The 26,484-nt window shown below is 40.1% G+C and overlaps 1 protein-coding gene across 11 annotated transcripts in view; it reads left to right on the top strand.

The window, feature by feature from the left end:
• Window positions 1-26,484, top strand: part of NRG1 (neuregulin 1) — a 442,748-nt gene that overhangs the window by 403,409 nt on the left and 12,855 nt on the right. For 7 of the 11 annotated variants that reach the window (XM_077790064.1, XM_021534811.3, XM_021534815.3 and 4 more), the window contains 4 exons: window positions 7,762-7,891; window positions 14,395-14,453; window positions 20,171-20,194; window positions 24,609-24,711. In XM_077790064.1, coding sequence (XP_077646190.1) covers window positions 7,762-7,891; window positions 14,395-14,453; window positions 20,171-20,194; window positions 24,609-24,711 — 316 coding nt within the window. Of the gene's footprint in view, window positions 1-7,761; window positions 7,892-14,394; window positions 14,489-20,170; window positions 20,195-24,608; window positions 24,712-26,484 lie in introns of those variants that run through there. The other 4 variants (XM_021534814.3, XM_021534812.3, XM_077790063.1 and 1 more) reach the window with 3 other exon arrangements.

Below are 26,484 nucleotides of genomic sequence, written 5' to 3'. Positions count from 1 at the left end.
GTTAAATTTATATGAAACATAATTTGTAATAAAAAGCTGTCAGGCTTTCTTTCATAAGCTGCTAAATAGTCTTTATTATCCCTGCTTCTCTGAGTAGATAGAACTAAAGAGGTAAAGACATTTTGCACTGATCTGCACAAGTATAATTGGTTACTTGGAATTAATAAGAAAAATCCTTCAGAGGAAAGAGGAACAAGAATAGATTTTGACTGACTATGTTATAATGGAATGAAATTATTTCAGTACTCAATGTGATAAGGAAGTAGTTATGTCAGTATCACTACATACCCATTAGGGCAAACTTGATGGTACCAGATAGAATCTGTAATACAATCCTCTGCCACAGAAACTTTCAGGAGGAGTAAGACAGCATGGCTACCTGAGCTGAATCTAACTTCAGCTAATCAGGCCTAGATTTCCTACCATTATTTATTTGAGTAATTGAGTGTTGGTTACAGAACAAGTGAGCTAAATGATCAACCCTCACAGAAAGCATCATATGTGGACTAGAATAAAGAAAAAAGAATCCAGAATTTGCATCCCAAGGCAGGGAAAGCAGTGGTAGTGCAGCTGTACTTGCTGTCATATTTCTCAGGAAGCTTGCTGCTGTGCCAGATCTGCAGTTGGATTTGGGTAGCTGGCAGGGCTGAAAGATAATGTTCAGATTCCCTCTGGACATTTTCTTGAAGGACAGCAGTCTGTCTTCATAATCTTCATAGTCTTTGTGTGCTTGTCCTTTCAGTTTTGTCAAGGTTCTTCTTCCCTGCTTTTTAAGTGAAAAGTCTTCTTGCGTTAAATCTTCAGATATGGTTGTTTGCTCTATAGAGAAATGATGCGCTTTGAATTAGGGTTTCCCCAGCATTTCCATGCAGAACCAGGAAATCTGAGACTGGAGAAAAGATCCTAAAGGCCTTCTCTGCTTTACTGTCTTGAGTCCAGCCCTCCTGCCAGCAGTTTGATTTCTGTACAGATCAGATCAGTCACCTCTCCAGGCTGCAATGCAGCTGCAGATGGTTGCAATAGTACCTTTTTTATTGATTAGGCGGGGCCATGACAACAGCAGGAAAACTTGATCTGCCCAGTGATTTGGTGCAATCAGTTCTCCTGAGGTTGGTATCTGTGCCTTGGCAGAAGATGGCTTCTCACCTGTCCAAAGCTTTTTTCTGAGTGTAAGGGTTCCCTTGGAAGCAAGACACACGGGAGGAACTGGACAAGCAAGGAGCTCTTGCTTTGTGAAGCTCCACCTCCACTCTAAGTCTTCTTTTCAGTTTTGATGTTCTCCTCTGCATCTGCCCTGGTGGTCAGCAGCCTGAAGAGACCTTTCAGAGCTCTGTGGAAGAGCTGTGAGATACACAGGAGTCAGACACACGTGATGAAGCACGTCCTAACAAATATATTAATGGGTTTTTAGCATTATGGGTTATTCAGCCCATTACTTCAAGACCAATAAGTTATGTACCTTACCTTACTGCACAATGAACATGGAAAAGAGGCCTTGAGGCCTCCAAAACAAGCTGAGCCAGGAATCCTTTCCTAAAGTTTGTTTGGCCATTCAGGTTTTTCTGCATGGTGGGATGTTCTTCAGTGCAGCAAAGGACTCCACACTGGATAACATTAATTGTATCATGGCATTTGCATTCAACTCCTTGTCTGCTGTCTGCTTTAATCTAAGGTCTCTAAATTTTCAGACCCTCCCACCATTCCTGGCACTTGCAAAGTTGTCTGCCAATAGTAAAAGCACTTCCTTGTCTGGCTGTCAATTTTGCATTCCTGAGCTTAGACCTGTTTATCCTGCATTAGTCCAATCTATGTATACTTCCTCTGTGCCTCCTTTCTTTTCTTTACTTTCTGCCCCTTCCTACCACACACACATTTTTCCTCTTGGGATGCTCTGGTCTGTCACTGCCTTGTGTTTCACCATTCACATCTCCCTTCACCAGGTGGGTAATGTTTTCTAAAGGCTCTTACAAACCTTTCGCTTATCACACCACCCTCAAGTGCAAGCTGACATCTTTCATGGCAGTGAAAAAGTATGCCGTGTCTCAAAGTTCAGTTTCAACCAGGTCTTTCCATTCACTAGTATTCTTCCACAGCCCGTGTTTTCCACCCTTCCTGTCAAAACTTTCTTTTGCAAGCAAATTGCATTTCCTCACTAACAACTTGTGAACTTCACGTGTCCGTGCCCATGCTTTCTACCATCTCAAAGTTAAATGAAGCAAACAAAAATGGTTCTTGATCAGCAGTGTTCAGCATGTGTCACCTCTTGACCCTCTCTGGTGAGCCAGATGCTGTGCAGGTCTCGCCGTCGTGCGCCTGCCAACTGGGTCAGTCTTTTGGCCTATCGGGGGGGAAGCGATCGGGTGGTGCAGCAAGCTGAAGCGTCTGTGCTTTGTTTTTCTTCTTCTTCTTTTTTTTTTTTTAATTATTTTTTTACTTTGCTTTGCTAAGGTCAGATTTGTGAAAGGAAGTCACCACTGAGTCCGTGTCATAGGGAGAAGACAGACATGCCGCCTTGGTTCAGCAAGAGTTTATGTGCTCTCAATCTTTCCTGAAGTTTCTATCTTGCAGACCCGGCGATTTCCTGTTTCCTTCTTGCTGGCCCTGATCTTCATAGAGATAGTGCCAAAGTGAGAAAGTACTGTCTTAGGGCCAGAGAGCAATTCCACTAACTTTTAAGCACTCAATTCCAGCTGCTGGCTGAACAGATCCTCTTCTCCTGTGGAAGTCCCAGGAATCTGTTACACTGCGTGTTATTCGTGAAGAGAGAAGCTGAAAAAAATGTTTAACTGGACTGAACAGCCAGTTTAGGGCATTAAATCACAAAAACAATGTGAAAAATTCTGAGCAGCCCTGTGAAATAGACTGTAAATGTCTCATATAGAGACTTGGTTGTTTTGGAGGGTTTTTTCCTCTGGAGTTTATCTGTTGGTGTTGGTAGGGTTTTTTTTTAAACTATTGGAATGTTCACAGATACATGAATACAGTTCTAGGTCTTAAACAATTGAGTATGAAGGACTGCATATTTTTACACACCTGGTAAAATGGAAAGTCTTGTCTCTTCAGAAAGGGGTTAATTTGTGATTGCTCTCCAGTTTTGGCTTCTCTTCTTGAAAATACCATATAGCTTCTGCTGCCACAGTTACACTGGCACCAGCAGCTTTCCTCATTCAGTGCAGTACAGAAATATTATATACAATGTAGTACAAGGTTTTCTGTGCTATAAGTACCTTGCACGTTGGATGCATCAGGGAAGTCAGAGTGAGTTGAAGAGGCTCAGTACTCAGCAGGAAGAAAATGTAGATGCTTTCATGGAGATAGAGAGGAATTAAGTGCTACAGCAAAAGTCACACAGGGAATCAACACACCCTACAGATCAGGGATGTGCATCTCTAACCTGCCCATCAGCAAGTCAAGAGGGAGCTGGACTGTGCTTTCACAGAAATGAATGAACTTCAAGTGTAGGAATATGAGTTAGTAAAACTGGCTTTCAAATGGCAGCAGAAATTCTGTCGCCACAAAGCATGTTTGTGTGCACCTCCTTCTCTCCCTCGGTCCATCCTTCACTCCATGAAGGTCCCTTTCTCTCCACCAGCATGAGCCACAGGTTTACAAAAGGAGACTAGAGAGGTATCCTTCTACAATCCAATAAGGTGGCATATTTACGTTCAGTAAGTGGCCCTCCAGTGAGAATGGCAAACTTTCCTTTGTGATGCAGATGCCACCTTGTCTCCATCGAGTCATAAGCATCTCACTAGCTACCTTGAATGACTTTGAGTGTGTCCTCTGATTTTACACCACCTTTGCAGAAACTCAATTCAAACAGGCATGGATACTATTCTGTTTAGGTTGCAAAGCTCTTCCCTCTTAGTCTGAATTAAGAGATCCCTTCGGGCTCCTCTCAGTGGACTGTCTAGTCTGCACAGGGTCTGGGAGTCTTGGTGCTGTAGCCACTAAACTTCAGAGGGTTTTTTGGAAAGCAAGAGAGAGAAAGAGAATGCATTTTTCTATTTCAGACCAGAAAAAATGGTTCAGAGATTCCCCAGGTAAGAACAGAATTACATGAAGTTTTGTCTGCTTGACATGAAATGAACATAAGGTAGTTTTACAACAGTAATTCACCTTTTAGAGAACTGCTTTTGTAAAAGGAATAGCTTCTGTTTTTCTTCTTGTTAATGCCTTTAGGCAATTCCCGTAGATGGGAGCCGATCTCATTGTTTTTAAGTACCATGTGAATATTTGTTTTACAAGTAGTGACCTTGTTCACACTGCCTGCAGTGGCTTTTTTAAATATGGTGTTTCTGCCTTCAGGGAAGGGAGAGGGGAAGGTAAACTGTGCAGATATTCACTCATGCATGATATTTTCAAATTGTGATTTACCTGTAATGTGTGTAACGTAGTCCTTGCAGTAAGCTAATGGTTTGGTATAGGACTTCAGAAAACAAACACCTTTTCTCTCTTGTGCTTGTATAGCTGAAGAAAACATTACAAAAAAAGAAAGTAGGTACAAATTTTTCTAGTACCAGTCAAGAAGTGGAGAAGTAACAGTGCACAGATACATATTCTACAGCTGTGTGCTTTACCTCATCACTGCTGGTCATTCCCACCAAACATCTTCCAAGACCATGTCTGCTAGAAGTGTACAGAAAGGCCATATTTTGGGGGTAGTTATGGACTGTATGAAATGGACTCTGATGAACACCTGCTCCCAAACACAGCATTTCTTCCGTTATGTGACTTTAAGTGAAACCCAAACCCATAGTTAGTGTTTCTTGTATTTAATTGGCAAAGTAGGCTTACAGTGCATACACTGAATACTGGCCATATGCCATAAAAACTATGCATACTTTGCAAAGAAAAATTAATATCAGAACTAACTCCCAGTAGACCTTTTTCTTCCCCTCAACTCATTACAAAGCTCAGGCAGACAGGGACTGTGGTGCCAGCAGATCAGTAAGGCAGAGAAAATTCTTCTGCAAGATTTGTACAATGGTTTTGAACATGTGCCACCCAAAACATGGGTGAAGATACTCATTTCTCTTGAGAATATGTGTGAAGCCCTTGTCTCTTGAGATTTCTGTGAGAGCTGCAGATTATTCCCATCTCTAGTGATCAGTTCAGAGCAATTGCTGCTGTCCAAATCTGACTTAAATCAGTTGGGAAATCACAGTTAAATTTGAAACTCCATGGTGTTCTGGTTTTGATTGAACTTCTGCTTAAAGGAAAAGAAAGTGTGATTATGGAACAATATGGACAGCTACAAGTCCAGTTGTTATTGTGTCTACCTTCAATGTTCAATTTAAAACATTACAGTAGCCAGCAGGGTAGAAAATGGTGGGGTTTCTTTCTTTTTTTTTTTTTTTTTTTTCAAAAATGTTGTAGATTATATTTCTAGTTTTCCCTTTCCAAATTAATGCACTAGCTTTCTGAGCTCAGGGACATCCTCAGGGTATTTGGCTCACCACTTGAAGTGTGTCCTTTATTAAAGGGTGGATAGGTTATCAGCTTAATATTGTTTGTATGTTGAGAATCACAAAGGTTTCACAGTATGCATTAGCTGTACAGTTGGAATTTGTTCACCCACGCTGCTACATCCTAGGATATGGGGTGACACAGCCTGTCATGTCAGGCATCTCCTTTATAATAATAATCTGGGCTCCTTTCAAACCAGCAGAGAAGGAAAGGCTCTTCTACAAGGCAAATCTCTTCACCCTAAGGGTGGGGAGATCCTCAAGGATGGTGGTCAAGCCTCTGACATCAAACATAGAGGAGCCTTCACTGCTGAGCGGATGGCAGTCTGTAGGCCAGACTTCTGTCAACATTGGGTGCAAAGTCCTGTTTGAACTGGTGCTAGCTGAAAGAGTGTCAGACTACTTTTAAAACATGACCCCTTTTCCTGTCCCTGGACCAGGCATAAATTTATCCTGGTCTGAGAGGATATAAATCATGCTTCGAGGGGCCAGGAAAAAGGAATGTGTTATTAAGGGGAATCTGTACTCCGTGTTTGCATTGCATTGACACTAAGAGGCCCCAGTTAAGATCAGGGTCTGTGGAGATACGACACAATGTGTGGATGCAAGTAAGAAGCAGGAGGGAGCTTCAAGTTTTGGAAGAGGTCACCAGAGGGTTTTTCTTGGCCTGTTAGAGGAGAGCACCCCATACAAGCAAGGCAGCATGGAGGAAAGAGAAAGAAGGCAAGGTGGTGCACTCTCCCAAGTTCTGAGTGCTAAAAATGCATTTGCCTTTTAAGGTAATGTGAAATGCATAGAAATAAAATGTGACAGGGACTGTATCATACTATAGCTCAAAATAAATAACTGATATTTGTTCATAGTTGATCTGCTAAAACAATGTTTTCTTCAGATTCATTGTGTACAGGAAATGGTAGAATGTCACACATCACCTATTATAAGCATACCCCTTGGGTGCCTCTGTGTTAGAAAACGTTTCAAGTGTCAGACAACTTCTCTGTAGGTGTTTGCAGCTTTCTAGTCAATTCCAATGAAATCAGTCAATAGGTAGTAGCATTTCACCTCAGGATATAAACTGTCTCTCAGAAACAAAAATACTAGGATTTTTTTTAATCACAGTGACAAAATTCCTGACTTCTATATGTCTGGAAATAAACAAATACCATGCAAGAATCTCCACCACTTTTTACAATTTTCAGGTTCTCTCTTCAGTTAGTTTTAGCCATTTAAAATTTATGGGCATATTTTCAAGTCTAAGCTTCACCTGCACTCAGTGTGGACAGACTGTCATCACCAAAGGGGCTTATCCCTCTCTTTGGGGGGATAAGTTGAGTTGCTTTCTGTGAGCATATGAAAAGAATATCCTTGACAGAAATTGCATTGGCTGTGATTATTCACCCTTCCCTGGCAGCGTCCCTAAAGGTTGCTAAATAAACAATGCTCATGCCTTCTCTAAGTATTCCCAAATGCTACAAAATGCTATGGTCAGGGTGATACTTTCATTTAATAGCAGTTTAGACACCTAATGGTATTTAGCAGCATTGGTGTCCCAAAACCTCTTGCTCATCTCAAGCTGATGAGCCCAGCTGCAGGAGATGCTAGGCTGGCCTCTGCACCAAGGATTCCTGTGGACTCAGTGGTGGAAGTTGTGTATGCACAGGAAGGAACAAAACCTGCAACCTCCCTGTTCCCTTCCTCCTGCAGAGTCAACCCAGGGTAGCCACAGCTCTTATTTATGAGCAGAATTTAGCCATTCACCCTTTCCTTGGGGAGAAGAAAGTGTCTGGACTGAGGTCTTGAATAAGCACAGGGCCTCAGGCTAAGCTTCACTGAAAAATACCTGTTTCAAGGCAATACCAGGAGGAAATATCATCCAGGACCTCATTTTATTGGACACTATATCAGCAATCTGTAATGACTGTCACACCCCAAAATCACATGAATGCAATTAATGGAATAAAAGTTACTGCATATAAATTACACGTTTTCAAGGAAACACATATGAGTGTTGCAAAAGTTTTAGGCCACTTCATGGACAGGGGTAGGAAAACCCTCACTTCCTCCCAGGCTGAGTGCGGGGTTGTGTGTCTCTGAGGTATGTATTTAAACTCCATTCTCTCTGGCAATCAAGAAAATACAGGGTCAAGTGATTAGTGCTTGTGGTAGCAGCAGATAGAGAGCTCAAAGGACTTGCCAGATCCTCCCTAGCCTTACTTGCCTCATACACAAGTACACTTACCAGTCAGAAAGAAAAACACCCTCTGATCTGTGTTTTCATTCTTATCTTTTGCAGCCACTTCCACATCTACAACTGGGACAAGTCATCTCACAAAATGTGACATAAAGCAGAAAGCCTTCTGTGTAAATGGGGGAGAGTGTTACATGGTTAAAGACCTCCCAAACCCCCCAAGATACCTGTGCAGGTAAGAAATCCTGTGTGTTGCTTTTGTTAGAGCCATCAGGTCTCACAAATGGTTTTTTCTTTAGAGGAGCACCTGAAAAATATCTTCTTCTGAACTTGCATTTCTTCGTTTTTTTAACCGTGTGGATGTGGAAACAATGCCAAGAATAAGCTCTGTGTTCTACAGAGGCATATGAAACAAAAAGCAGAGGCTAACTGGGAAATAATTCTACATGATGGTGACACAGCATCTTCTATTGGTGTTTATATGGCACAAAGTAACACAACTTGAGTCTTATATTAGAAAAAATTAAACAGACACTGTAAACTAAATATTCTACATTTAGAGAAAGAAAAGGGTGTGGAAAACTGCGTTGAATATTGCACTTCATATAGAAGAAACTGTTACTTTAATTGTCTGATGTAGTAGCTAAACAGTTTCTGGTGAGACCAGATTCACAACTGTTGTTGTGTTTAATTGCATAAAAAACAATGCAATGGTCATGGTGGAGGTTACAATTTTGTGTGCTGATCTTGACTCATGAAATCATATGAGTTTTGTTTAGGGGGGTGCTGGTGCACCTTTCTCAGGTCCTCGTTGTGCTGTACTGGTCTGCTGCAATAGTCCCTTGGATCAGAGAACATCCACCAAGAGCTGCAGCACTGGAATTTACCTCCTGTCTGGGAGCATGTCACATAGCTTTTGCTCCTGAAGATGAACTAGTGATAGGGACTTCTTCATACTGGCTTGAGAGGAAACTCAACCTTTAAACCTTGGGAAGCATCCTTGGTCCTTAAGAGGGCTGATGAAAAGGGTGTGCTTTTGTGAGGATGTTACTGTTTTCAGACAAAGACATAGTGGTTGGTGAAGACCAATCCCCACCAAACCTCACAGTGTTCTGGCTTACCTGTAAGTTTCCTCTTTTTTTGTAGAAAGATGTTACTTGCACGTCATGGGCTTTGTTTTGCTTTGGATTTTCATGGACTGCTGTACTGCTGAAAGCAATGAATGCTCCATTGAATTTTAGGATCATTTTTAGCTAAAGCAAATATGGAAAAGTTATATGTGCTGTGGGTTGGATTCTTTTTTTTTTGAGAAAGAGAAAGAAAGATGTGTGTTAAATTTACATAGTTGTTGTAAGCCAGCATTCAAGATGAGCAGTTTGCTATGACTCTCCAGAGTATATACAAGAGCCTGTGTGTTTCAGCTTCCTATCCAAACACTGTTCAGAAAACTCCAGTGAATGGCAGAGCTGAGCACTGAGCAAGCTTGCTAATCATTAGGATTGTCTTACTAGTAGTTTCAGAGGTATCCCATCTTCACTGGTATGAAGACTATTAGAATTCAGACATCTGTATATGTTCTGTAATGAAGTTATCAACTGGCTAATTTTTTAATAAAATGTCTTGGGGACATTTGAATGAAGTGGGGACTGGTTTTACCTATTGTGGACTATAAATAACCTTTAATTCTAGGGCTGTATTTCAAGGAAGAGGCAATTCCCAGATTTGGCAGATGTGCCTCTGCCTGGGTGGTCTTGGAAAAAGCATCAGAGCTGTAACTTAGACAGGGTGAATCTCATTTACAATAAAGCAGTGGAGAAGGATTCTTACCCTGAGAACTGCCAGGGCCACCACTATTTTGCAGGGCCACTTGCTATGCCCTCTAATACTTGCCAGAACAAAACTTTTATGTTGTGTAGTAAAACGATGCATTACAGATACATAAGAAATAAAAATGAGTACTTGAAAGTTGATGTGGTGGGAAACTGAAGGGACGAAATACAGTTTTCTTCTTACTTCTTTAAAAATAAAGATGTCCGCTTTCTATTCTAACATCCCAGTTATCTAAAATAGGTATCTAACCACTACACATTGTCTTCATTGTTCTAAGAAAACAAACCTACTCCCAGAACATGCTTGTGGAAACAGAATGCTTGAAATATGGTACTTGCTCTTCATATTTCTGCCTCAGTAGCAAGTTCACATTTTTCCATATGGTCCATCTGTTGAGAGCAAAAACAAAATTTTTAAAGCATGAGCCATATCATTCTAAATTGGTTTTGTCCCTAACCAAAAAAAACATGACTCAGATTCAAAACAACCATGGAATTTTCCAAGTAATCTCTGTTTTTTTTAAATCCCCTATTCAACTTAAAAAAAAAAAAATCTAAACTCATCCTTAGTTAAAATCTGGCAATATATTTAAAAAAATATTAAATACATAGGATCAGATCTTGCTCTTCTGGATACTGGTGTGAACTTCAAGAAAATTCCCTGCTTTCATGAGGTAGCCATGTGAAATGCAAAGGAAATGTGTGAAGATGTAGTAAAGCACTGTACAGCTACATCTGTGGTAGCATGTATTTTCCCCACACATATTTTAATTAAGGTCCAAGACTGACTAAAACACTCCCAAAATAGGACAGATTAAATAGAAAGCTTTGACTATTTAAATAAACTAGCGTATAAAATTTTCAGAAGCTTCATAAAAACATGAGTCACATTTTGAAAACATCATAGACTTAAGAAGCCTGGATGTTACTGGCTTCCTATGAGACTGAGATCCCTAAGTCATTTCTGTTCTCTTGGAAATGTGTCCCCAGGTTTACTGTAGAAAAAAAATTCCAATAAATGCAAAATTAAGACCAAAACTCCTAGCATTTCCCTCTTTCTTGAAAAAAAATCTATGTGAATATAAGATCTGTTACAGTTTTGCAGTGTTCTTTTGAAATATCGTACCGTGAAGGTCTTGATAGTCTGACTAATTGATTTATGACTTGCAGACATCATCTTTTATAGTGGTTTTGTTATTACTGAAGAAATAAAATTTATGATGGAATTTCATTGGATGAAAATAATGCTACTGTATTAACAGAAGTGTGTTGCTGCTTTTCTTAATAGCAAAAGAATGGATTATGTACTTTTTAATGATACAGCCATTTTCCACATCTGTCTCCATGTAAAGTCCTTTGTAGACTAGAAATGGGCAGAATTTTCTTCAGACCAGCAAGTTTGCAAGCAGAAGTTCCAGTATTCATCCAAGACACAGGATAGAAATACTAGCTCCCACTTAGGCCATGAAATGGATTAGTAAGTAATGTTCTTCCCATGGGAAAAAAAAATAATTCTCTCCCAGAATGCATTTATTTGTAGGCAGTGAATGAAATGGAAATATGAACCATTCAGCCATTCCTCTCCTGACAAAAAACAACCTGATGATCCCTGTTCAGTGTTCTGAGAAGTGCCCACCGAATGCCTGCAAATGCTGCTCTTTGCAACTAGTGCATGTCGAAGGAAAAAAGCAATTGTTCTATTACATGTGGTTCATGATTTTGGTTTCACACAGTTAATACAAAAAATAAATGTTTCAAGTAGGCTTTTTTAAGGCAGAAAGGAAATTACAAGACTCTCACAGCACAAACATATACATTTTGCTCTGTGTTGTTTGACCTCAGTTTTGCTGCTGCCCTAAAGGAAAATAGTACATGGATAATGGTCTAAGAGGGGAAAAAAAAAAAAAAAACCAACAAAAAAAACACACAAAACAACAACAACAAGAAATAATGTCTGAAAACTTTGAGTAGGAAAAGGTGTTTGGGAAAGGACACCATTGGAAGCTGATTGTAAAAGTGTGGTCACAGGAAACAACCTTTCAAACTGGAAACAGTGCTGCACTGCACATCTGAGCAATAAAATGCCTTCAGCATTCACACATCATCATAAGTGGACAGGCTGATCTCAGCTTTCCTCGCAGCTGGCCCACGCTGGGCTCATTCTCGAGGGCAGGTGCTGCAGCCCATTTGCTGACAATGGTTTCAGAGCAAGTGTAAACACACCTGAGCTGTTTTTGGTGCCATGTCAACAGGGCTAACCCTGCTTGGTCTGGAAGTGATTTCTGCATTGTCTATACCAGTGCTCAAGTTGTTTTCATCACCTCCACAGCTGCACCAACATCTGAAAAAAAGTATAGACAAAGCAAGCAACCACCAGCAGCCAATGGCAGGAGGAGAACATGAGGCTTTCAATCATGTTCCTTGGGAATTCGTAGCATTTGGCCTGATGACAAAGATGTAAAGGACCCTGTGAACCGAGAGCCAAGCATGCAAAAATGCCAAGTTTCTAGGGACAGCCATTTAACAAGATCAGTAGTGCAAAATATTTTTATTCTTGATTCAGTAGCACAGATCAAAATGCTTTTTATCAAAAGCACTTTGCCATCTCTCAAAAGTGCAAAAAGTCTTCTGTCATGCCCAGCAAAAACATCTTCTAAAGACAGAGTTATCCTTGTTGCATTTTTCTCAGCTGGATATGTCTGTGGAGACTGGGATCTCTCCACACTGGGTACTCACCAAAACAGGAGAACTTAAACTCTCTTCTTTGATAAACAAATATATCATTACAGAAAATCAGGTTCAAAGAGTCATCTGCAGATCCTCAAAATATACCTTTATTTATAAATATCATTCCTGCATGGTTTGTTTGAACAAGATGCTAGTGCTTATCCCTGACACTGATCCTTTGCCAAAGGGATTTTCCAAAGGCCTCACTTGCACAAGGGCAGCATCCCTGTTTTTTAGGGCTAGAGGCAATTGTGGAAAAGCAGAATTTAAAATACTGGGATAGCTTTCATCACACATGAAACTCAGACAGAAGAGATGGAGGATTCTTCTGACCAACAAGTATTTGCAAATAATAAGGCTTTTTAGCACATAGCAAGTAAATTATTAAGAAGTTTGAAAAAGAGGCTAGCACCGTGTCATCAGCAGGAGAAAAGTAGTGGGAGATTCTTGCACAATGGCAAACTCATGGAAAGCATCACAAAGACACATGGAAAGCAGCACAACTGAAATGTTTTCACAGGAGCAGATACCAGGTCATTTCAGGTTAATGCTGAGTGAGAGTAGAGAGAAGAAAAAGAAAGAGCAAAGATTGAAATCTGTCCACCTCAGTATGGTGCACAGTCATTCACACTTAAATCTGAAGCACAGGAAGCCTGCTATGGTGATATTTTGGGAGCCCTGCCCAGCATGGAGAATGAAGGTGAAGAAAGAATTCATGAAGGCAGCAGCAGAAAAGATGGGCAAATCATAGGTGAGAAATTCCTTCTCTGTGACCAAGGAGAAAGCTGCACTGAAGTTTTCTGCAGAAGAGCTTATGAACTGGAAGGACAGATAACTCCAGGGCTGCAAATATTGAGAGCACTTCTGCCCTCTCATTTTACTTATTGTCTGGACTGACTTATTTTACCTTCTTGTGAGCCATGTTGAATATGGCTCAAACCCTTTGGGTTTTACTTTGTCTTCCTTTTGGATTTTTTCAGCTTTTCGGAGATTGTCATACTTGCTATTCCTCCTCAAAGCAAATTACAAGAAGACACAACTTGCCGTCATAGAAATGAGAAAATAATGGTATTTTCATAGGTTTTATGTGACTAATGAAAGCAACAATGTAAATTTTTGTTATGCACTGCATTGCAAGTTTCAAAACAAAGCTCAATCTGGACCCTTCATGAGATGGAAGAAGCAGAGAGCTGGTACACATTTTTGTTAGTCATGATTCTTCTATTTTTTTCAAATTAGACAAAGAAAAATACTTTTTTTTTCTCTGATGGATTTTTGCTGTAAATTTTGCAAAGTTTTATCTTCTGGAAAGGTTATACTTTCTTGCCTCTCTTCTGATCATTTGTCACTAACACCCAACCAGGAGGTCACTTAATGCACTCGCACTCCATAGCCCAGCAGATGTAAGTCTGTTAGTGCAGTGGTTTTGGTGTACTATTGCTTATCACGTTTTTGCCCTTTAGGTGCCAACCTGGATTCACTGGAGCAAGATGTACTGAAACTCTGCCCATGAAAATCCAAAACCAAGAAAGTATGTTAAAATAATCTGAACTTTGCTTTCTTCCCCAACTACAGCAACAAAATCAATAGTACTTGGTGTTTTCACAGTTCAGCTGGAACCGGCCTCTTTAGTCACTAGTTTATAACCTGATTTTCTGAAGTACGATCTGTACACCATGGAATTATTGACCTCCAAAATATTTCTCGTTTGTGCGATTTTTGATCTTTCAATTTATTCACAGATGCATTTGTTTTGCACACGCTGGCAGTTTTCCTGTTTCGGAGACTGCTGCAAAGTGCTACCCTAAAAGACCAAACTCATGGAGATGAGTATGTACAGAGCTTGTGTCCTTGCTGCCTTGTGGAAAGAGCATCCTAAAACCAATCTGGGTCTCTGGAATGGTGAATTTCTGTCTCAGATCTTGAAACACATTTTGATCTGGATTGGTTTGGTTTTGGCTGGTTTTGCAGGGGGTATTTCTTTACATTTCCACAGAGCAAACGACTTGCTCTCAACATCCTGAGGTATTTTGACACGCTAAACCGAGATTCAGTTTCTGAAAGTGAACTCACCAAGTCATATCAGTTCACACTGAAGGAGCTTCTTTCTTAGCATATATTCACCTCTTCTCTTTTCTCTGTTTTTTTCTCTACCATTTTTTTTGTTTGTTTTTCCTCTCAGGTGCCCAAATGAATTTACTGGTGATCGCTGCCAAAACTACGTAATGGCCAGCTTCTACAGTACGTCCACTACTTTTCTGTCTGTGCCGCAGTAGAAGCATGCTCAGTTGGTGCTGCTTTCTTGTCGCTGCATCTTTCCTCCAATTTTTTTTTTTTTTTTAATCTGTAACTAGATTTGTTGCCTAAGGCCTAATATTGATTGTCTCTGCCTGTTGCATGAAAATATAACAAAAAGCAATTGCAAATTATAACAGAAAGCAATCCTGAGATTGTTTGACATTGAGGGTAGGGGGAAATGCAAGACTTAGGAATGCTGTGAAATTAACTCTGAATGTGTGATTTGTTGACATCAAACAGAAAAAGTACAAAAATGAAAATTTGAAAGTTTCCCATTTTATTTGCCACAGAAGGCTTATGAGTCATGATACAGGCCAGCACTCCCTCAACCAAAGTATGAGTATCTAGTCCTGTACTTATATATGACATTTAGAACTAGAGGTTAAAGGTAATTGAAGTGCTTACATTGTTTCTGCAGAGCACCTGCCAAACAGATCAGAATTTTCTTCCTTGTCCAAGCTTCAGTGGAGAGAGCACAGAAAGAAAAAAAGAGGAAGAGATTACTTAAAACAATGAGGTCCAACGTGTTTTGGGTATATTGTGATTAACAGGTGCAAGAGATCAAAGATTAATTGGCCAAATAAAAGACAAGCACATACACAGACTGCTAGAATCAACACTGTGGTCACCTCCCATAAGGTTTCATATGGAGAAATGGGTTAATTATTATTACTTGACAGGGTGTAGCAGAAGGTACTCTATATATTTATTTTCTCTCATTGGCTATAGCAAAGTTGAAGGTAACATACAAGAAAATTGCTTAGGTCTTGCATTTAAATGCATGTGTACTACTTATATTCAATTGTTCCTGACATCAGGATATACTGTGATCTAAAAGCAGTGTTATAGAAACTGGTTTTTTGATGGATTACTTGCCAGCACAGAAAGACTGTAGGCCAGCTTAATTTAATTTCCATTAGTATATAGGACAAAAAGCTGTAAGTATGTGCTGGACACTTTGGAGCCTGAAGAGATGCACAGGTTTTCTCTTATACTGATGGATGAAAAACATCCATACATAATTCATACTTTCCATCATAGAAGCTACCCACATAAATCCCAAGAGTGCTGACTGGGGACTGGACCTTCCAGCACTCAAATGTGCATTTTTTATGCCCTGCCTTAGAAACTTTATTAGTGTGAGTTATATTTAAATGCCTCTGGTGATGATGGCATTAAAAATTTTTATGCTGTTACACTATGTGTTTACCAAATGTTAGATTTAAGTGGCCTTTTCTGTGCATTGTGTGAAAAGTGCAGCTCAGATTTTCTGATCTTAGAATAATAATTTAAATGGAAGTGGTGTAAAACATATGAGATCCTTTGTTTGCTGCTGAATTTTATCTGGAAACTATAGAAGAATTGTATAAATTATTATAAATTAATTTTCCAGCCTAGGAGAAAAAAAAAGTTTAGGTGCATTTCCCCTCATTTGTTTTTTGGTTTCCTAACCCTGGTTAGGATTTTTAAAGACACCAGGCTGAGATGGTTTGAAGTTGCCTCCATGGAGAAGGCATAGATGCCTTGCTGCAAGAGTTACACTTAGTAATTAGTACTTCAGTTGGTCAAGCACTTCCTCTCCTTGAAATTCAGAGGCAGGAGAGAACACCTCTACCTACCTTAGACCATCAGAGAGCCCCAGTCAGTGGCTGTGAGACTCTGGCACTTCTGTCTGCCCTGCATCTGCACTGCAACATCTGGTTTATTGTACTGCTTAAGATCTTGAAATTACACTTTTGGAAAGAGGTCCACTGAGGGCACATTTATATTTAACTAAAAATTAAAAAGCAATGAAGAAGCATTTATATGACTTTTCATTATCATACCCAAAGTAGACCAGAGCATATTATTTAACATAGGACTTAGAGAGTTCTCTAAAGGCAAATGTTGCATCTGGGACTTAAAGCCAAGCTTGTATTTTTCACCAAGAGTTGTGGATGATTAATTTAGTTCTGTGGATGCAGCTTTTGCAAAGTAGAGAGCAAATGAGATGCTAAACAGCGTAAGTGCTAGTAGGAAGCAGAAGTGCATGTGTGAACCATACAGCTATCTAATTTTACTTGCTTTCAGGAGGGTCTTTCTTTGGGAAGAAAGAAAGGGTCAGTGGGGTTCCAAGCCAAGTGTGCCTACCGATGAGCTGTTACTGTCTCAACTTGGCTGTTAAAGAAAATTTTTTTTGAGAAATCTCCCCTGTAGTTGGTATTTGAGAGTCCTGAAGTTATGGGTCTGGGGACCTTTTGCCAGAACAAGGCACCACTGAGTATTCTGGAAGTGCCCTGTCCCAACAGAGTGCGAGGCCAGCTTGGCTCATCTCAGAAGCCTGGCTAGCAGACCCTGTAGTGTCCTTTCCTTGAGCACAGCAGGCACAGCTGCTACCACGTGTGCTACCCTGGATTTTTTCTGTTTCTTTTCTGTGACTGCTTTGACTTTGAGACTCGTGATCCACCACGTGGTCCTTGAGACAGCAGAAGGCAGTCCACAAATTGTTGCAAAAATACATCAATTCCATGCATTTTCTGTCTGTGTTCACACATTTTCTCCCTTGAAGTCAAGGGAGACCAAGACAAATGGAGAAAACCAAAAGGCAAATGGAGGAGAGCAAAAGGAATGAGTCAACATTAAAAGTTTGGAGTCATTTTCATGTAGTTAGGCAAGAGAACTCTTATAGTAACACTGTGCAGAATGATCCCTAGGATAAGAAACAGTGATAAAGCCATGAATTAATAGAAGGTTGAGGGAACGTCTCTCGAGTTTAATCACAGGTTTGTCTTCCCAAATGCCCCAGACGGACCAAGGACCCCACTCAAAGGGATTTGCTTATTTCACTAGTTAACAATTATATATGAATTGTGAATTTAGAACTGGCCAGAGGCAGGCTCTGACCCTTCTTGGGCATCTCCTGAACATGGTCCATGCTGTCCTTCAGTATGAAGCACCAGTTTAAACTGTCCATTCTAGCTCTCACAACCCTGATGAGCAAGAGGGACAGTACCAAGAGGGGCAGAAGGAATTTTCTTTTCAGATTATAATGGCCCTTGCCTCATATTGTCACAGTGAACCTGGCTGAGGCATTAAAGGGGGCAAGAGAAAAGCTCTGATGTTCTAGAAGGATGACCAAAGCTGCATTAACTGTGTGATGGCCTAATTTTTCAGCCTTTTCATATAAACTACAGGTCTTCAAAAGTCTGCCTTTAGCTATTCCACTACCTCACTATTTCTCATTTTCTATGTATTTCTCAAATAGTTACATCTGCATGAAGGTAGCAGACAATCTCACCTGAAATTTTCATTTTCTAAAGCCTGTCAGCACCCTAAATTGTACACTCCATGTGCTGAGATCAAGACTTCTAAATGAACAAGCAGATTTGAAAAATGCCATTATCCGTCTTCCGCTCAGAATTTAAAAATAAAGGTTTTCACTCTAAACTGCTCAGTTAATTTTCACTAAGTGCTAAAATAGTTATGATGGGATAGTTCAATTATGAAAGGGCATGCTCCTCAGATTTGAACCAATTGGTACTTTTACAGGAGCCATGAGACCTTCACACATCAAGTTCAATACCAATTTTGCAACCTGAGCACTATTGAAATGAACCAGATTTCGAATCCAGAGTGGAACCTAAATGTCACAAAGAGACTGTATCCCAGTCCCTCAAGCAGAAATGGCTGACATACAGGGGGTCTGCTCTGTGATAGTTTAGGAGACTTGAGTTTGTTTTTAACTGAAATTGCGTCAAGAGGAATTGATAATTTTTTAGCATTTTTCATTACCCACAGAAAGAAACATGACACCTTGGTGCTTCAGAGTTGAAACTGGTCTCCCTGGACCTCTCTGCTGATGATCCAGCTGGGTCCTTTCTTTGCCAGGTTCTCTACAAAAACCTGAGGCAGTGCTCAGCCTCACTGGGCAGCACCATGTCTCCAGGCTACCCACCCACCTGAATCCTTACAGCAGCCACCCCAAAGTCCTCAGTGCCCAGCAGCTGTGGCACACCACTCAGAAACCCAGCATGCAGCTCTGGAGGATTCTGGTCTGCATTTCCCAGCACCATCCTCTTGTTCTGTACAGGCTAAAATATATCCATCAAGTTGTAGTTTTAAATAATTTCATTGGGAAAAAAAATTGCTTCCTAAGCATTTTTTCCCCACAAGACTGTCATGTCCCCCCATTCGTGACCAGAATGAAAACTGAGTTGTTGAAAATAATTAGTTGTATTTATTCTTAGAGCACTCTGAGACAAATACTCAATAGAAGCGACACTGCATGTAAAAAGTGTGCAAAAATATCAGGTTAAGTAGTAAAATACCAAAAATAATCACCTATTTATAAAATGAGGAGTGTTGGGATGTTCTGCTTATCAGATTTAGGGAATATAACTGGGAATAACGTAGATAAGTCTGAGCGACATAACATCTAGGTTTGAATAAGCAATGCATGTTTCTTCAGCATGTTCTCTTGTTAGACCTTCCAGACAGAATATATTCCAATTTTAAATACCAACTTCCTATTGAATTATATGAAGTAGAAGATGCATGATATGAATGACTTCCCTAAAATTAAATTACCTTCAAACTAGGTGTCTTACCTATAAGCAAGCATAATTACAGCAATATATGTGCATGGGCATGTCATTCATTTTACTGAAGGTTTAATTAAGCTTTATATGCAACTAATCTATATTATTAGCAGAGGTCAGGTAGGCATGTGATACTGGCTCTTTAGGAAGAGACCTGGATGGATTTCAGCTTACTTAACGCTTAAAATGTTACTGATTGGCAACAAAGAATTGACATTCCCCATGTGTGCAATGGGAAATGTTAAAAAATTTTAAAAATCCATTTGCTGTGAAAATTAGCATTGGATATCAACTTCACAGCACTCAAGAAAAAAAAAGGCAAGAGCTACCATGGCTATGGTGTTGGCCCCATGGGAAGGGTCTCCTAGAGTACCTGCTGGGGGTAAACCTGTGTTCATCTTGACCCACAGGTGCTGGGGTCTGGGAGTGCTGCTTTAGGCATGTAATTTGTGTAAAGGGATCAGGCCCTGCACCGCAGGGTCCATCCACCTGTTCAACAAGAAGGTAGCACAGTCCAAAGACAGGGAAAAGGGGTTGGCTCCTCATTTTCCAGAAGATGGAGGCCTGCTGCAGGAAGTTTGCATAGCAGAGGACTCCCACTGCTGAGCAGTCAGTGCCAGCCACCTCCAGGTCACAGCCCTCAAGAGCAAGGGTGCACATTCCTGGGACAGAAGCAGGGTCAGAAGGGAGAGCAATGCACACCCACTTTCAGAAGTGTGCTGCCCTTGGTAGAGCTTCCCTTCACTGTCATGTACCCGTGTGAAAACAGTCAGCCATTGTACATGGCATCCTCAGGCCACAGCCCTGTTCATCTCAGTAAGATCTTTAAGGGTTAATGGTTCCTGTTAGACGCTCCATGTATACATATTTTTGTGTATAAGCCTTGCAGAAGGTCTGATCACATAGCTAAGAAAGGTGCACTTGAGCACTGCCCAGATAACCATGTGCCCTTTGTCCTGTTTCATGTGCAGACACAGAATAGCTGTAATTCTCATATGTAATTTATTTTTAAGTACAGTGTATTGCTCTTTTCTGAAACTTTTTCCTTTTTCTTTCTTTTTTGACAACTTTCTGCATTGGCAGAGCATCTTGGGATTGAATTTATGGGTATGGACCAATCATTCCTTTTAGCCTGCAGATTCTAGACCTTGAGAGATAAACCCCTTTTTATTTTTTTTTTCCACTTCCCCTTTTCAATTCCTAACCAATTTCTTTATGCTTTAAAAGGGATCATACAGCTATAACAACAACCCTTGTCAAAGTATTAGTGGAGATCAGTTCACTAAAATGGTCATCAAAATATCGATAGGATATTCCAGACTTAAGGATTTCTAGGAATTACTGGAGTGATCATAACATAATGCACATTCCTTTTTCTGCTGTATAGTTTTGACTAGTTTTGACATCTGCTTTTGGTGAGTTTTTCTCAGGTTGCTAGGTTTTGGAAACACTGTGTTAAGCAAGATGTCTAACTAGTATATTAAAAGGGAGGAACTGTTATGGCCACTTAAAAGTATGCAAATTGGCAGTGTTCAGCTCTGATTTTCAAGTAATGTTTTATGTCTAAACCCACATCTTGGTGGTTACACATCATGTGTAAATCAATTGCCTATACATATCTGTAAATATATGCATATATGCATATATATGTTCCTTTCCAGGTCTGCAAATTCAAAGTGGACTGAAACTTATTTAGGAATTTAAGTAGAAGTTTACAGCTAGACTCCAGATCCTCAAGTCAGCAAATATATTCAATATTTCTAAAACTTAATGCAACAAGAACATTGTCAGTGGGTACTATATTCACACTTCAGCTTTAGATATAATAGAAATATATCTTTTAAGTGTTATTCATTAATAGACTGTATTTATCTGAATAGCTGTTTTTATTCAGAGGTAAAAATAATGCATTTCTTGAATAGGCTTACTTGAAATCCAGGTTAGTTTTAGATTGGAATCTCCTATAATTATTGGTAAATTAAAAGGGGAAAAAAAAAAAGAAAAAAAAAAAAACAGATGGTGAGGCAGTTTTTGTTCATGTTCTTATTGAAAATCCCCCCACAAAATGTCATTAGCTTAAGCTGTGAACTGTGGAAAACCCATTACAAGCTCAAATTTAAAAAATTATTCAAAACCCAGCTTATTTTTGTTTTTATTATTACCCTAAGTTAGCATTAATTCCCACTCATACATATTAGATTGTAGTGGAAGATGTATGGCTACATTAACATATGAGAAGTTAAATTAAAATCCTTTAAAAAACTGACATTCAAATGTTGCTTTATATGTGAAATTACTTTAGCAGAACGTTTTGGAATTAAATTCTTTTAAAACTCCCCAGAGATATGTAAGAAGAAAAACTTTAAAACAGAGCAAATTTAAGACTTCATATATAATCAGTTACGTGTAAATTAGAGTGATGTGAAATTAATTGCATAATATGCATATTTGAGCGGCTGCTTATGTAATACCTTGACTTAAGTCTTACATTGATTTTATTTTCCCAGCATTCTGTAGGGTTAAAAAAATTATTGCAATTATTTTTAATACTTAACAGGCTAAAATCTTTCCTAAATTATCACTGCATATGAAATTCTTTACAGATTTTCCTGCAAGGCTGCTATATTTTTTTTTCCAAGATAGTTTAGTCATCATATGTTATTTAGCTGGCAGTCATTAACTGACTCCATAAACTGGTCAGAGACAGAAGGCAGTTTTGGGGCAAGGTGTAGTATAACTGCAAGTGCTCCACAGGAGTTCTTCACAAAACTCTTCTTGGCCTTACACAGAGTCCAAGGATTGTCTTTGAGGTACCATGCAAAGTCTTAACCAGGATCCCAGTCCTGTCCCAGCCGCCAGCATCCCCTGCCACCCACGCTGGCCTCTGCAGAACACCTGGGCATCCCCATGTGGCCCTGGCTGTCCCCTGTGGGCCAGGAGCACAGCCAGATTGATGTGAGAGCTTGCTGGTTTCCTGGGCATGACATGCCCAAGTGCTGCCGGTGCTTTGCCAGGCAGAGCTTGCCCCCAGACTTAGAGGGAGGGCACAGCAGCAGCACCATTCACACACACCACGTCAGGCTGCATCGTCCTTAGGGCCTTGTTTCAAAGGGCACAGGAGGGAACTGAGGTTGTGAAAGCAGATCCAGGGATTTAATTTCCCATGCCTGTTAAGACCTGTAGTCTCCCAGCAGACGTGCTGGTGCTAGGAGCATTCCTCAGGGCTGCACGCACAGCCCTGCTCCCTCTCTGCATCCCCACTCCCCTGCAGTGAGTGAGCACCCAGAAAGTCCCACACATAAGCAATGAGCCCCAGCCCCCTGGCAAACTCAGGCCATCACCAGCCAGCTGCCCAGCTCATCTGCAACAGCTTCAGTCAGTGCAATTTTTCCTTCAGTACAAAAACTGAGCAGAGTGTCCACTGTTAATCCTCTACTTCCTCTCCCTTGTGCTCCAAAAAAATAAACCCAGGTTGTTATGTCATTATTCATTTTGCTTTCATAAGCTAACAGCTGACAGCATGACAATAAAAAAAATAATAATTCAAAGCATTTCAAATTAGCCCCTAAATTGCTTAGCACAATTCTCCTGTTTCCTGTGACATCCTCGTAATACACCATTTCCATGGCTAACTAATAAGCGCTTTCAGAAGGGAAAGGGGAAGGGGATCCAGTGCCACTAACTAGCCTAGGTGAGGAGTTATGCTGTATGAGAAATCCCTTCACACTCTGCTTCAACCTTTTTTTTTGTCCTCAAGCATTTCTTCTCTCTGTTTTTTTCCAGTTCCAAGCATGCTATGCCAGGCCTGTAGTTGAATTCTCTACCCTTTTTTCCTGTCTTTCCTTATATTTCACCTTCCTCTTTTCCTTTGTCATAGTTTGATTTGGTTGGAGCTTCAGCCACTTCTTCCTTCCCTTTTTTGACTTTCTGTTCTTGGAGTTTTATTTATTTTTCTTTAATACGTTTTTGCAGCATCCTAGTTTTACCACACTCATTTCTTCTCTCCTCTTCCCCCATCTTTGTTAATAATTAGTGCTATTAATTTTGTCTGACAGTGCTCATGACCTGTTTGCTGGTGTTTAATTTACAGTGGGTTTGGCTTGTAAGACAAATTTGTTCCATGGTGTGGTGCATTGTATCAGAGAAATTAAGATTTATTTTTGCTTTTTGGTTTGTTGCATGGAGTATTTGCCACTTGCCCACAGTAACTTTAAAACAAAACTAGACAAGCTCAGGAAACACGATGGAGGGAAGGCTGCTCCCTGTTCAGTAAGGACACAGCCTGAATTGGTGTGTCATTTATGATAGCACATGATTTGGACAGTGATACATGGCATACATGAGAGACCATTGTGCATCTCTTTACCAGCCAGATGTAAGTCCTTTCCAGAAGGAATAATGCTGACATTTATCCCAAAGGTAGTGCAAAGCTGCACATCTCTAATTCATTCATTTATTTTTAATCACCTGCTGGTATTCTGACCATGGTCAATAGTGCAGCTCACTGCTGGTCTGTCTGCTTAATCAAAAATAAGACTTGAGTAAAGCCAGACATCCATTTTTGTCCTAGCAGTGGGAACACAAATCCACATCTGTAAAGCGGCCTCTGTTTCAGAGCTCCTTACATAACATTTCCCCAGCAGAGCACTCGGCAGTGCTCTCTGCCAAGCATGAGCAAGGCTGGAAAGCATCAGTAGCTCCAGCCCAAACATTAGCAGTGCTACTAACACCTTTATAAAAGTGAAATATGAATGAGATTGGTAAAAGTTGTCATCACTGAGCAAGCTGCCACCCTTCATAGAGGATTCCTTTGTTGGTCACAAAGGGATACGAGTTGAAACTCTGCATTTCTCTCACACAAGGCACTGCTGGTTATTGATATTGCTGTGTTTTAGAAGGAGCACTGGAGAAAGAGTCTGAATTTTACAACCAGAGCTCAAAACATGTCTTCATTTCCATTGGTGATATAATTACAAGCCAAGCTCATGTCTCAAATGTACAAGAGTATTTTAAAATTTCTTCTGTAAAGACAGCTGAGATATAAATTGACATGGGACCAGAGGGATATTGGATGTGAAAACAATCCAAAAAGATAATAAGAAAATTAATTTCTCATAAGACCTTTAAAAATGGCTTTCATTCCAGCTGTCTTTGCAAAACTTCCAAAGCATTTGCAAATTCTTGTTATTACCTTACCACACTGCATTTTTATTTCCAGCAAATGCTGTTTTGTCAACTAAGTTGTTTTTTAAATATTGTTCTTGTTGGCTTGAAAAAAAAAAAAGTGACTTTTGACTGTAATTCTGTAATTGTTCTCATCCCCAGTATTGTGTTAATAGTTTGTGGTGTAGTCCTGTTCTCCTTGCAGTCAATAATGAGTCTGCCTGAAATGTGGTGGCTGTGTCTCGGTGTGGCTGTGTGAATCTGTGACTTGGTTTGTAGCATGAGAGCTGTTGACTGCGTGCTCCTTGCCTAGCCATCCTCCATGTTGTGACTTTTCTCTGTTTTTGTCCCTTTCTAGAAGCTGAGGAACTGTACCAGAAACGGGTGCTGACCATAACTGGCATTTGCATTGCTCTTCTAGTAGTTGGCATCATGTGTGTGGTGGCCTACTGCAAAACCAAGTAAAATTTTCTCTTCTATTTTGTATCAGTGTTGTTAGTCAGGGCCTTCCCAGTTGTCTGTAGCTTCTCTGGGCATAAGGTTTTATCTGGGCTTCCACAGAGGTGAGCTTAAGAGACAAACTTGTGACCACGGTGCTCTGGTCCAAGCCAGAGGAATGTGAGTCTCCATGTCCATCAGCAGTGTAAAATTAAGAGAGGTATGTGAAAGATTTCTCAGTCTTCAAATGTAACTCGCAATTTTTTGTCTTTTTTGTTTGTTTTCTTTTCTATCACCCATTTCAGCTGGTTTCCCCAGTTGAAAAGGAACAAACTCCAACCCTGGAATCATGTTGCTTTTCAGAAGTGAATTTTATAAGGCTAATTTGTTTGTACTTAGGACACAATTAATGATGCTAAAAGTTACTATATACCAAAGACCAAAAAATTGAACACAAAAGTGCTCTCAATGCAAAAGTTGGCATTTAAATGCGTCCTGTGAGTATCTAAATTACTGGGGGTGACTCTCAAACATGTATGAGGCACTCTGGACTATAAATTACACAGAAGATCAGCAGAATTTTTGCTGCCAAAACTTCTGGCTGCCCTTATAAATCTCCCCACCAAAACACAGAAAGCCCTTACCATAAATATTCCACGTTTGTATAAACCTGATTTACTGTTTCAAGGCCTGATTGGCAGTCAGTTTTTGTTGTAAGTCCCACCAATAATGGATGTGTTAAAAGTGGGGGAGGAAGGAGATCATTTATCCCTCTCAGTGAGAGTCCAGACACACACACAGAACTGCTCCCACCCATAACCTTGTGCCCGTGGTCAGTGGGGAGCAGCGGAAACAGTAATAAAAAATCAGATCAATTACTGCTTTTAGAAATCACATCCCCCATGTATTTCAACAAACATTAGTATACTGAAGTATGATTTTCTGTATAAAGAGTGCACAGAATCCATCAGGGGTCTGGATGCTTTTTTTGCCCCAGACATCAGCAATCACTGTGAACCAAAAGTTAACTGTTTTCAGAAACAGTTGATGAGAGTGCCATGCCAGGACATGGCCCTTCAAATGCAGCAGGGATGCCAGACTGGTATCTGTGAGGTGATTTGCATTGGCTCTTTTCCATAAATAGGGAAAAACTCAGAAACCGGGAGAAATCCTGGAATGCTGTTAGGAGAACAACCAATGTAATAACCTAATAACTTAGATTTTGTTGGTCTCCTTGCAAAAAATATTGCTACTAAATTGCCAGAGCATTAGCTTCAGACACTGAGTCTTAATTCAGAGGTACTTTATTTGCAAATCATTTATATGAAGATAAAAGCTTCTTAAGTACACTAGCTTACCTGTTAATCTCATCTCAGTTTTGTGGAGTAATTTCTTTTTTAGTTAGTGTCCTTTTACTATAGGACAAACAGCACAGATGAAAGCATGCAAATTCAAATACACTGATCACTGAAGGTGGGAATAATGAACATTTCTAGGAACAGATTCCCAGGTCACATGTGCCAGGATTTCAGTCCTGTAGATGACAGACTTCTTTTAGAACCCATTTTCTCTACCATGTTAAAGAATTCAGATTGTTCTCAGTTCACAAGGTCTCCAGAGCCTCATGAAAGGAAGCTGTGAAATCAAGTTAAAACCTTGCTTTAGTGCTGCTTCTCAGCTCAGCAGGTCTTTGGGTAGCTCAGATATCTCCTGGCACTGTGCTGTCTATACACCTTAACTGCTTACATGTCCTGAGATGATGCCTGGTTATCCTCAAAGCACAAACTCCACATGAA

This window comes from Lonchura striata, chromosome Z, assembly GCF_046129695.1.
Source record: "Lonchura striata isolate bLonStr1 chromosome Z, bLonStr1.mat, whole genome shotgun sequence".
Taxonomy (NCBI): Eukaryota; Metazoa; Chordata; class Aves; order Passeriformes; family Estrildidae; genus Lonchura; species Lonchura striata.
The sequence above is the reverse complement of the archived record's forward strand: the minus strand, read 5'-3'. Positions and strand labels throughout refer to the sequence as shown.